The 13163-nt window shown below is 41.2% G+C and overlaps 1 protein-coding gene across 10 annotated transcripts in view; it reads right to left on the bottom strand.

Annotated features, from left to right (window-relative positions):
- The window catches only part of shank3a (SH3 and multiple ankyrin repeat domains 3a), a 151601-nt gene that overhangs the window by 55047 nt on the left and 83391 nt on the right, over positions 1–13163 (bottom strand). For all 10 annotated transcript variants that reach the window (XR_003670876.1, XR_003670881.1, XR_003670879.1 and 7 more), the window contains 6 exons: positions 12972–13139; positions 9509–9625; positions 4352–4429; positions 3863–3929; positions 2957–3186; positions 2670–2839 (listed from right to left, as the gene is read on the bottom strand). Coding sequence is in view for 1 of the 10 variants with exons in the window: in XM_028407478.1 (XP_028263279.1) it covers positions 2670–2839; positions 2957–3186; positions 3863–3929; positions 4352–4429; positions 9509–9625; positions 12972–13139 (830 nt within the window). In the remaining 9 variants the exon portion in view is untranslated. The remainder of the gene's footprint in view (positions 1–2669; positions 2840–2956; positions 3187–3862; positions 3930–4351; positions 4430–9508; positions 9626–12971; positions 13140–13163) is intronic.

Below are 13163 nucleotides of genomic sequence, written 5' to 3'. Positions count from 1 at the left end.
GAACAGAGCAGTGTAACATCACTGTTACTGATCAATACCACTCCCCTGTGTCCTTTGATGTGAATTTTCTACACGTAACGCAACAAAAAAGCTCAACTTTCTGTCTCCTCCTTCCATCCTACCCTACAGCTGCCTTTACTGTGGACCTCGGCTCCTTTGCCATGTTAAGACGCCATGAAAAATCTTCACACCAGCATCCACTGTGTGTGACTAATGTGAAAAAAGGAGGGATGTGGGTTGAAAAGGAGGTGAAGAGAACAGTTGCAAACAAAGAATTGAGAGGTGAAGTTAGACAGTAACACAGGGGGGATATGATACAGCACATCAGTGGGTAATGACACGATGTCTTTCTCATTAACATAGACAGAGTGTTCACCTTTTGCTGTTGAAACCAAAGTGACACACTGGAAACAAAAAAGACCAAATCAGCATGTTCTGCTCAGAAAGTACAACAATGCACCAATTTACCTAGAAAAGCATAGTGCGAACGTTCACACTTCAGTATCATGATTTCTGACACTGACGCTGTCAAGACAATGTCCCCTTGATGATAAATTATCCCCTTGTATTGACAGCACATCATGGCAAGTAGCCAATTAACCTCTTCTGACAGAAATCACATTTGCTTTGTTCTGATAAAATTCTGCCAAATTATCATATTAACACCCATCAGCATGACTAATTATATTGTGTGCTGCACCAGCTGGGGTGATTGTTACACCCACACTTTAATCTGTTTTTGTGAGCTTTGTTTGTTATTCTATTTTAATCTATCTGACCTATCTGTATCCTTTCTACTGTGTGTGTCTCAATGCAAAGTTGGCCAAGCGATGGAGTCCTGGCAGCACCGCACACATCCGAGTAGGAGGAAGTGATGGTGACTGTTCCACAGGAACTTGCTGGAGTCTGCCGTTAGGCGGGCTGTTGACCGGCCAAGCTAATTTCACACTCCCCTGGCACCCATAATGCCTCTAGAGTTACCATGGGCATAAACAGAAGGTCAGAGAGAGAAACTGAGAGAGGGAGGGAGAAATATTACAGAAAAAATATTCAAGGACAGCATCAGTCTCACTTGGGTGCAGGTTTTGGCAATGGGGACCAGCTGCTCATTCTGGTCTTTTTATATATTCTCTTCACTTTAAAACAAGGTGTGAGGGTATACTCAGTCAAGAACAAGGTCTTTACTCCCTGAGCACAGAAGGCCATGTAGGCCAGGACACAGCAGACACACTAACCCTGCTATTGTTTTGTTCTTTTTGATTTGTATAATCAAACTTGTACACAATCAACACAGATTTCTGTCAGTGAATCTTAATCCTATAACAGGACGAGATATAGCCAAGGAATATGAAAAAATATGGAGGACCATTACACCAACATAGTGTATGCTGTATTCACTTCATATTCCGTATGTGAACATTTTCTCCATGACACAGCGCACAGTGTGTCTGCATGTGTGTGTTAATGATAGAAAATAAGAGGTAAAAAGCATGTGTATGTGTGAGTGTGCTTGTGTGTGTGAGTGAGTGAGTCTTTGATGGATGGACTAAAATGACAGGAGAGTATTAGAGGAGAGAGCAGTGCAGCTGGAGCTGTGTCTGTAATGCAATTCCCCTGTCAGACATCACACACGAACATTCACACACAGTGTGCGGCGTAGGTGATCTTGTGCTGACATATGATCATAATAAAAAGCTTAACAAACCAAGTGTCCATAAACCAGTTTAATCTTTTGCTTCAAGATGTGATCAGAGTCTCAGTTTACTGTGCAGTTTGTCTAATGGTTCAGTGTACAAGGGAGGAGATTTGTTCCAGCACTAAGCAGCACAACTACATCTGTGGATTTATGTATCAATCGGTTGACAAGCTGTTTTGCTGTGCGTCCAGCTGTGCGTCCAGTAGCATTACTCATGGCTCTAATTTCAGAATGTATCCACTGTCTCTCAATCTCTCTCGCACAAGCTGACATCTGCACACACTCACAGACCGCCAGTCTTCAATTGGTCCCAGTGGTGATCATTATTAGCCCTGTTCCATCTGTCTGTTTTCAAACTGTGCAAGCACACCTATGCACACAGTCCTGTGCACATGGTCATACACACATAATCATAAACACAGACATAGATGCAAAGAATGTCATTTGTCCACCCAGCAGGACAAATACTGCATTTCAGCCAAGTCTGTTGCATAACCAGGGTGGTCTGACAGACATCATGCCTCTGATTATACACTATCATCCTCAAAGAGCATGGGCCAAAAAACAGCTATGCTAAATTTATTAACACATATTTTCAAATTTAACTCACTGATATAGGTGAGTTTCTGACCATGCATGCCAGAGATTGGCATATGAATAAATAAACAGGATTCTGATGTTATGTCATGTTTATCACCAGGAGCAGACGGCAGCAGATGGATCAAGTTGCAGGATGCTGCGTGGTGACTAACAAGTAATTCACACACACGGGGCTTCTTGAAAATAGTTTCAAATATCAAAGTAGGTGCATAATTACAATGCCAATCATCATCTATTTAGAGTAAACAGGACTGGCAAGAGTAGAACATTAATCAGGAGCCAGAAGAGAGAGATTTGCTTGTTTATACAGTTATGCATAAATCTATTTTGTTGAGTTTTACTGGAAACAGCAAATTAAGCAACTCATACAGACCTGAGTCTGCCACGAGGGCCATGTCCATGAGGGTAGCCATGGCTGTGGGACCGTCTGGGAATCGGCTTGTCGTCTTCATGCATGTGATGTAGTGACGGAGAGCGGGAATGGGAGGATCTGGAGCTGCCAGTACTTTGGAGACTGCTGTCAGGGATTTCTCCATGACGACTCTGAATGACACATAAACATGCATAACAACATAGTCATCCTTCTCATTCATTTCCTCTGTCTAGTTTCTTCAAAACTGATTCACAAGTTAAAATTTCACAATTGCCAATTTCACTTACCTCCCCAAGGCTGCTCTGCTGTTGTCCAAAAGCTGGTAGACTACGTAGCGAGGGGACAGGGGAGTGACCCTGGCGGCCGCGGATTTCTCGGGGGGCTGGACCATGAATGTGATCGTGGTCCCCGTTCAGGTTGTTGTCACTCGCAGAGCGGAGCAAAGAGCGTGGTGAGGGCAGGGGGCCGGGTATCACACGTCGCCGGTTAGTGTAAGAGGGGGTCTCCCTGAAAGGCACTGATGAGAAAAAGACACATTTTAAAGCTGAATGCACAATAATGGAAATGCATCGATGTGATAAAGCAACTCTGCACATCTCGAGGTTATTAAAAAGCCATCAAAAGGTTATTACTACTACTGTTCATGCACACACAAAATTATGCATAACTATCATGTTATACAGTGGGTGTTATGATGATGTAGTATGATCCCTGGTGCTGAGTTATCTTGCAGAAAAGCTGTAGAGAATAATTTTCTAGACAACGACAGTGACACCCATCTCAGCAATCTCACCATTCCAACAAAAACAAATAAGGAAAGAGAAAAAAACTACAGAAATTCTACTGGTGCTAATGCAAATCAAGCCTTATACTTAAATCAGTATGTTAGATGAGAATTATTACCCACATTACATCTGGCTCTTTTGTTACCATCAATGACCACACAAAATCTGACCTACACTTTTTCACCACATAAAGACTGGGGTGTTACACCCTGTCCACACCAGATGGCAGAGTTTTCCTGTTAGTTATTTCTCTGCTCAACTCAGCAGGGATCCAATAACCCCTGAAACCATTGCATTTATCTCCTTTGTATTTTCAGATTAAAGCCACTTTCCTTGAACTTTTTCATTATTCGGGTCCAAACTGTAATACAGAGCGGGAGCTACATATAACCACTGTTGTCAACTTACCAACATCTGATACTTTGTGGACCTTAATGATTTCTGCCAGATCAAAGTTTCCTGCAATAATTGCCACCTGGGAGTGGGCAGAGAGAAAAGTAGAAAGAAGGCAAAGGAGAAAACATGTAAGGGACAGAGACATTTCAATCTGTAGAACAGAAACACAAAAATACTAATAAATATGCATCCCATATTGTCATATTTTAAGGCTTGTTTTATTGTAGCTGATATGTAAAATCTGGCTACTGCAGCAATGTGCACTGCAGGGACCAGCCTGCCTTGTGTACAAAGAAATTAAGTTTGATCTGCCTCTGGAAATCTGTGTCAGTGTCAATTTCACATGGACTTCATCGACCAGAAAGGCTGTATGCCTCTGTGGGAGGGAGCCATGATGCAGCCTGTGTTTTTAATCACAATATGGATACTAACTATACCCGCTCTGATGGGTCAGTCATATTAAGTATAATGTACACTCACATGAAGTGACATCAAACAAACCTGAAATGCGGTCTGACTGTTGTAGTTCTTTATCTCTTTATTGGCCCCCCGGAACAGGAGAACTCTTGCACAGCTATCCTAAATGACAAAAAAGAGAGGTACATGTTTAGTTACATGTCAGTGTATGTGATTTTACCATATACCACACACGCAAACACACATATTTTACCCACATACACATAGGGTGACGTATGAACATCATGGCACCTGAGGGCACCATTGCCAATCTTCTAATTAGTCTCTTAATTAAACATGTGTCAGACATGTCACATGACATTTAATGCATTTAGCTGCTGTCTGCATCAGTAAAGGTTTTTAAACGTCACATCAAATGAACTGCTTGAACAGGCTCATTGTGTGTAAATCAAAAAGAAAATAATCTCATATATTCAAAATTTAAACTAAATTATGTCTGTGTGTATAAAAAAGCTACAAAAAGAAGAAATAAAACAATGTGAATCTGGACATAGTTTAAAAGAGTCACATTTCAAATGGAGTATAATCATTTTGCATGCTATGCAGTGTGACAGTTGTTGCCAGAGGCGGCATTTCAAGTAACCTCTTTGATCACCTGAAAAGAAACAGGCTGAGAATGACTCTGACAGAGGTGGCAGTGTAAAAAGAACAAGGATGTCTCTTGAGAAACCCATGTGGCTAAACATGAATCTGTGAATATGAGAAAAAGCGATACAGAGCTTTAAAATACAGTGTCGATATCTTTGCTTGATTCACTGATTAAGTAGTCATTGTCTTATAGTATAAAAAGCCAGCGGTGAACATTAGAACAGTCACATCTGTGAGTCTACACAAAGACAGACCATAGTACAGTCTTTAGGGCGCTAGTGACTACAATATGTTAAGTGTGTAGTACCAATCAAAACCATTTCACCCTGAGGTTCTTAGCTATTTTCACATGCAGCTGTTATACAGTGTGAAAAAAAGAGAAACAAACACACACAGACATGTTTACATCACTAAAGAAGACATGACACTGACAGAAGGAACACACCAACAAGTACAAAACAAACACCTTGATCAGCTCACCACCTCATTACATTGTTTTATGTGTAAATAAAGCACACGCCCCAGGCTAAAAAAGCCCAGCTGTAGATTGACAGACAAGAGTTTGTGAGTCCATGCTTTGGCTGGCTGAGGGTCGATATGTAATTTAACACACAGTGAAGAATTAATAGGACTAGCCTGTCTCTCGCTCTACAATCAGTGCAATGAGTCACACATTCAAGGACATGCACGCTCAGATTAATTGAACACACTGTTGAGTTATTAATGTCCATGTGGGTTTATTCATCAAACTATATCTGACACCCCACTTTTAACCTCTAGGGCGACCTCTTCTGGTAAAATACATACAGTAGATGGGGACTCTTGCTGAGTCTGCCCTGTAATGGATAAGCAACACTCAAGCGAAGCACAGATGACCTCAAATGTACAGGCAAACGGAGATGGTGAGGCATTTATAAGCACGTCAGTCATATAATAATATATCATCATATCATCAATTTTGCTGCTAATGACTAATATATTTGCCTAATTGCCTAAACAGATAAATGCCTATGGCTGTTAATCCTGATGACATTGATGAAGATTCTCAGTAATCCAGGTCATTTTCTTTCAAAAGGTTGAAGCAAGGCATCTGGACCTGTAGAGTTTTCTTGAAGATGTTTTGCTGCGGGAAAATATGGTTTATATGTGGTGGAGGACCTCAGTGGGTGGGTCTGTGTTAAACTCAGAAACAAAAGCTCTAAATTGGTCTTGATGCTTTAGATTGTCATCCACATATCTAAACCAGTGGGTAGGAAGGATCCCAGGAAAGGAATTCATGGCTGTTCTCTCCACTTCCTCCATGTAGAGGTTGGCCACAATTGGCGACACGGGTGATCCCATAACACAGCTGTGCTTCTGTCTGTAAAAGTTCCCATTGTACTGGTGGTGTTCAGGCAGAGGTCCAGGAGGTCACAGATGTTGTCTGGCATGAGGTTGGTTCTGTTCATGAGTGTGTTGTCTCATAAAAGGGATTTCCTTACCATCTCTGCGGCTTCTGAAGGAAGTGACGTCAATGAGGCCATGGTGTCACCTGGGTCCATTCAGATCTTCTCCACTTTGTTCACAAAGTCAGTGTAGTTTCCCCAGGAAAAGCCGGAAGCAGAGCTTGAGGATGATTATTTAGTGCTTCTCCAGGTCTAACACAGAGTACCGAAGAAGCCTGACCAAAAGTGTTAAATCTTCTTCAGACTCTTTGGAAAACCTGAATTTATCCATTTACATGCATGTTATAACATATCAACCTTATTATATTGGGTGCCTCAATTAAGAGCTGAACTGTGATTTAGTGACTTTTACTCTCTCTTTTCCCCCACACAGATTCATAAAATAAAAGGCATGCACAAGCAAATGCACAGGCCAATTACAGTGTGGGCCATCTGTCTTGCTCTTCTCTCTAAGGCTTCCTATAGGAATTCATTTAGAACTCCATTCCAGTCCTCACTGGTTTGTGATTACTTTAGCTACATAGAAATGCATATGGTAGTGAGTTAAATCGAATACTTTCAGCTAATGGCACAGGTCAGTCATGTGTAAAGAATGTGACAGATGGTTTTCTCCCACAGCTATGTTTATACATTGGAGGATTCCTTCTGTCATTAGAATTGAGGCAACAAATGTAGAATTCTCTACTGAATGTACTGAAAGCAGAGCTTTTTTTTTTTTTACATAATTTTGTAATCTAAAGCACATGGCACCATTTAAAACTGAACCACTTTGAATAAGAGCTGATTTATTACACGTTAGTGTGCACAGCAACAGCATGATACAAGTACTGCAGCAGCATGTAAACAGCAATATCTCCTTTAGACAGCTTATTATAGAGATGTCAGAAGATTTCACTGGCCTAACAAATTTAGAGAGTACTGTGTGTGTCTTGTGCCACCTCTCACTCATCAGTGTTGTCCCCATTTGCTGTTTCTGACAGTGCCACATCTTTACCTAATCATTCATCCCACCACCTCCCGTGGACCTGTCAGTTAGGCAAGAGACCCCTGTCTTGCATCTCCTCACTGCTGCTGACCATTTGCCAAGCTCAAAGACTAGTTATTAACAGGCAGTCCAAGAAAGGGACCCTCCCGAGCATTGAGAGTACTTATTGTACTGTGTGTTATCTTGTCATTCCTCCAGCCCATCCTACCCCTTCCTAACAGACATTTTGCTCTACGATTATGGTTCTATAGATCATGCCACTGGACAACTAGTTTCCTCTGTCAATTCTTCTAGCACATTACATACTGTGTTTCATCCAGAGCAGACTTGCTTCAGGCTTGCTGGAACCCTGCTAAGGCACACTGTTTAAGGGATCAATCAGCTCAATGTAGTGTGCAGTTGCTGATGGCAGGATATCACCCATCCTCATCAATGGAAACACACAAGAGCCGGGACAGGGTCTATTACCAAACTGAAGACATACAATGTTGTACAAGTGTGAGCCTAAAAATTAAACTGTTCATCCATACTGTCTTTAAATACTCTCCATACACAAACCTGCACACACATGTACAGAGAAGTTGTGTTTCCATTATTCCTATGTGACGATGACTGAAGGATGTATATTGCCAGAGACATAAATGGTTGGACAGATAGAGAGAGAAGTAGTGCTCATTTTATGTTCATGGATTCAGCACTACTGTCCATTTCCCAATGAAGTGTCAGGAAAGCCCATGAGCACACAGCCAACAGCCCTCATGGGAGTCAGCAGAGTATGCTGGCCTTTAGTGCCCCCCTCCCACAACCTCTCCCTACTCTGTTCCTAACACAGAACTTATGTATCATTTAGAAATATCATATAGTGTCCTTGCACAAGTCATACTGTCCTCACACTGGGACCAGCACAGGGTGGCAGGTAATTTTCCACAATATCAGGTTAATGCTGTTGATCTAAAATGAAAGGCAAACGATTGTTATGGTTTTCTGAACTGGCTGGCATTCATTACTTTTGACATGGGAACAATAGCTGATTAGGTATCAGTAACAAATGACATGAGTCTGCAGCTGAAAACAGTCCCTGTTAATGATGAACACCAGACAGACCTTAAGTGATGTCACTGTATACAGAGAAGCCAATAATTGTTTTTTACAACTCAGATCAATGACAGGCAATTGGTCTTAAGTAAATACAAAATCACAAAACATGATACCAAAGAAGTCATTTCATCAATTTACAGCCAGCATGGAAGAAATGTCTGTGCCACACTCCCACATAGATCAGTTCTCTTCAGTCTCAGCCCATTATCATCACAAACACAACAAATATGATGGAGTTAATGACCAGGTAAAAGATGTCTATGCTCCAAAGTATCACTCAAATACATACATTAAGAGGCAACGCACAAGGTAAATACTATATTGCTCTAAAGACATCAAGTTACTGCATTATATAGTGTCACTGAGTAAGACAGTAAGACTCACCAGGGTCAATGCTGAACACTTAGAGGACAAACACTTACATAACACCCACATAAGTGGGACACAACATAAAAAAAAGATTCTGAGGCGACGAGGAAAACGATTCTTTGGAGTGTTTAGGCAGAACTTCAATTATCATTCAGTGAACAGCAGACGCTACTCAGTAGCTGGTAGTTTCATTCTAATAGTGAAGCACGGTGGTGACAGCATCATGATATGTTTTGAACACAGGGCTAGGGAAACTGTTTGGAATTAAAGGGGTAGGACCTGGACTCATGGACTCTCAACTTCGACTGCAAACACTTGTTACATTGAATAAGTTTAAGGCTTTGGTGAAATGTTATTGTTTGTTTTAATGTAACTAAGGCTGCCCTCTAGGCCAGGTCTCCCTTGCAAAAGAGATTGTTGACCTCAATGGGACAAACCTGGTTAAATAAAGGCTAAATAAATAAAAAAAATAGTGGAGGTGTCGTATGTGATACGTACGTGTGTATGGCCATCTAGCTCTATGACCTTAAGCTTTTCACCCCGCTGGATGAATATCAAACTTCTTCCTGCACTGGCAGTGAACAATGACATTGGATTCAAACTGCACCCCTTAAACATGAGCATCATTCCACAGAAGACCGCCCTACCTCTCCTCCCCAAGCACACAAGCCATAATGATTTTTTTATAAATGGTACCTGGTTGTAGAGAGCACACACATGCAGAGCGGTGTTTCCAGATGCATTCTGTGCACTCATGTCAGCTCCATAAAACAGCAGGTGTTCCAAGTGCTGCACGTGACCATAGCGGCATGCCTGAAAGGACAGAGTAACACATTTACTGTTTTTGCAAAAGAGACAGTTTCCTTACAAAGTCACATGGCAGCCCGCACAGTCTAGGAGAACAGTGTTGCATATTTGGCCTAATATATATATATACTTTAGCCGTGCCTTTCCTTGGGGTTCTTCCCTTCGTAAAATTTTTCTCACCATGTCTCTAAAAGGAAGGGGGAATCTCTTGTTTCTATCACCCAGGGCTAAATGTAAATCGGGAGAAGTTATTCTGGCAAGAGTTATGCCTTTTTCTGCCTCTTTTGTTTCACACAACCGGAAGCAATAAACTTTTCATCTAATCTCTATCTTCTCTCTATTTCCCCTCCTACGCCGTGGTTTTGTCCTCTGTCATTGACAAAGAAGCACACAACTCTGCCCAGCAATTGTTCTCTTATTCCTGTGTTCTGTCTCCCTAAGAGTGTGTGACAGCAGTGGGACAGCGCACAAATGATGTTGGGATTGTTGTTGGTTATCAGCCCTTCTGCAGTGTACCTATTGTACACAATATATACCGGTAAAATGCTTAAGCTCGAAAAGACACAGAAGGGGAGAGGGTGGTGAGAGGAAAGAAATGGAGTAAAGATGTGTAGGACTCTGATATTTACCACGGTATCTGTAATTCACAAACAATAAACATGACCTATTAGGGCTTGCTGTGTCTGCACACTGCACATACTCTGTGTATGTGTGTCTCTCTGTGTGTAAGACACCAGAAAGTAAAGACATCTGCATATTTTATATGTTTATACATATTGCTAATAAAACATGACTGCTCCTGTTTGTGGGAAGGCATGTTTACAAAATGCCAAATCAATCCCCCCTTGAGCATGCAGTGAGGGTAAAGCATGTCGTGAGCAGACTGTAATGTCTTTTATTCCCTGACTTCCTTGGTTGCCTCGAACAGCCTGTGAAATCTGTGGACAGATTTTTTTTATTGTTTTGTAAAATTCTGAGACTAAACACAGTGTCAGCAGTGATACCAGAGGAAACCTTTGTTGAAAATAGACAATGTAATAATACAGCTGCCAGCAATGTGTCATCAGAGCATCACTATAGTGTAACAAAGGATGAATGGTTTGATATGAAGTTACTTTCTGAAATAAAGCTATCCATTACCAACACAAAAAGCAGTGAAAGGATGCCAATCATCAAGAGAATAATGTAGCCTACAGTAAAAGATGTTGGAGTAGACACTTTTGAGTGCCACAGTGGATGTTTCTGGACAGCGACCTGAATAAAAAGCCTCAGGCATCTGTCAGAGAATGTACAATATGATTTGGATTACTGGCAGAGAATCTCTAAAAATCAAATTTTTTTTGTTTAAGTGACTTGTTACTGATGAGGTGCCTTGTCTGTAATATTTAAACCTCTGTTTGTGTTTTCACTGAGTAAGTGTAACTGAGTAGTGTTAATCAACAATCTCTGAATTTTTTTTACATTGAGTGTCAGCATTAGAAAACCCGACTCCCACAGCTACCTGTCTGCTTCCATTTATAGCACAAAACCTCCAGCGCCTTTCTGCCACAATGCAGATATAAGCTAAAAGCCATGACACAAATAAAAACACCATGTAGGCCTCCATTAGGTTTACTGAGTAGGGCATGCCTTGAGGACGTACAGTACGCCTGCACACAGTATGCTGTGTTTGGTCCTCGGAGGTCAAGAAAGTATCTCTGCACTACACTCAGTGAGTCACCAACACTTGGCTTAGGCACAGCAACAACACAACAACTGTGTGGTATTAATTAATAAAACTTTTGTGGTTGTGCAGAGTGTGCAGATGTGTGTTGTTAATGCCATGCGTGCAAGCTTATCAAAGTTTTATTTACAGTTCTATAGATTCCCATCACATTGTTGCAATTCATTGTCATTGACCTTGAGCAGCTGAAAGCAGCTGCTCTCATCGTTCCACAGTATGTATGAAGCATACTGTAACAATTTATCCTTATAGGGTCATGTAAAGGGCGAGTCTAAATCTACTTATAAAATCTTGTCATAGAGTTTAAAATGACAGTTGCACAGGACGTTTCCATCAAGCAGCAGGGTTTATATGCATCTCCAAATTATGAAACGCACAACTGACACAGTTAGGTCTGCTTTGGTAATAATTACAGTCAATCAAGTTCAATATTAGAAAAACAGCAGGAGACCAGAACATTTCCAAACCAGAATGTGTTTAAAGATTTAAGGACTGCTTTGGCATTAATTCTGACTTGTGAGAAGAGCCTGACAAGTCCTGACAATCTGCTGGGCAGAGAGAAGTATGTTGATACTCTTCATTTGCATAACAGTGATCATTGGTTTATGTTATAAAGTACTTTTTCTGCACTCAATTGTCCATTGGTGTGTCATTCTTTAAGCTCTCCCAGCTCTCATCAATCAAACAGCCACAGTGAGAACACGTCCACAAGGTATTTTGTAAAAGTTATTGTGTGTTTCAGACCTCAGTTTAGAATCACACAGTGTTTTTGGCCCACAATTAATTCATGAATACTGCAATGCTGGCTTCAACAGGATCAGATAAATAAATCTTCAAACACATTCTGGTTTGAAAATGTTCTGGTGTCCTGCTGTTTTTCTAAACACTTAATTTAGACTAAAGTACTTATGATTATGGTGGTCTCACACCTGAGGGATGTCTAAGGTTGTGAAGGAAAAAGCAAAGTGGAGCCACCATGTCAGCACCATGGACAGCTCCAGGAAAGTATATTTGATAGTATATTGTAGCTGCAGCTCTATTTTTGCAACTTCTGCTTTTTCTGCAAATTCTCTACACAGACACAGAAAACAGAGAATGTCCATCTACACCCCCTCCGGTGACAGCAACGTGCTGTCTGGCAGTCACACCTACTTAACACCTCTCCTGCTGAGGTGACAGAGGAGCCAGACATCGTAATTCTTTCATTTGTTACTATTTGTGTCAATTCACATGCAAGAAGCTGAGATCACACTACAAATGTCTCCAGGGGAGACGATGGAAATGTGTAGTGTATCTTCATATCTCAGCGACTACGTACTGTCATCCCTTTTACCATCATACTCCTGAAATATTATTTCAGGAAATCAACTCACAAAAATTCTAATAATTCAGTTATTTATGTCATAACTATGAACAGAAGTTTGAAGAGGAAAGTTCACACTTATTAAAAAGTGTTAGGCACTAAATAGTTTCTTTCTTCTCAACCAGCACAGAAGAAATTCTCAAGTGAGGAAAAGACTTCTTGCCACAACTTCAAGTGAACTTGCTTTTGTATTCTACAAACAACCTACTGTTGTTCTGTGTGTGTGTGTGTGTGTGTGTGTGTGTGTGTGCATGTCACTGTTTTACCTGGTGTATCTCCTGCCAGCCATTCTCATCCACACAGCCGACCTGTGCATGATCATGCAGCAGCAACTCGCAGCAGTATGGATCTCCTCCTACCATTGAACTATGGTAGAGAGGGGTCAGCCCCCTGCTGTCTTTATAGTCAGGTGATGCACCCAAATCTAGCAGTGTCTGGTGGGAAAAAAGAAGCAGGCG

The sequence above is a fragment of the Parambassis ranga genome, chromosome 6 (genome assembly GCF_900634625.1).
Source record: "Parambassis ranga chromosome 6, fParRan2.1, whole genome shotgun sequence".
NCBI classification, from domain to species: domain Eukaryota; kingdom Metazoa; phylum Chordata; class Actinopteri; family Ambassidae; genus Parambassis; species Parambassis ranga.
This window is presented reverse-complemented; position numbering and strand designations above follow the sequence as displayed.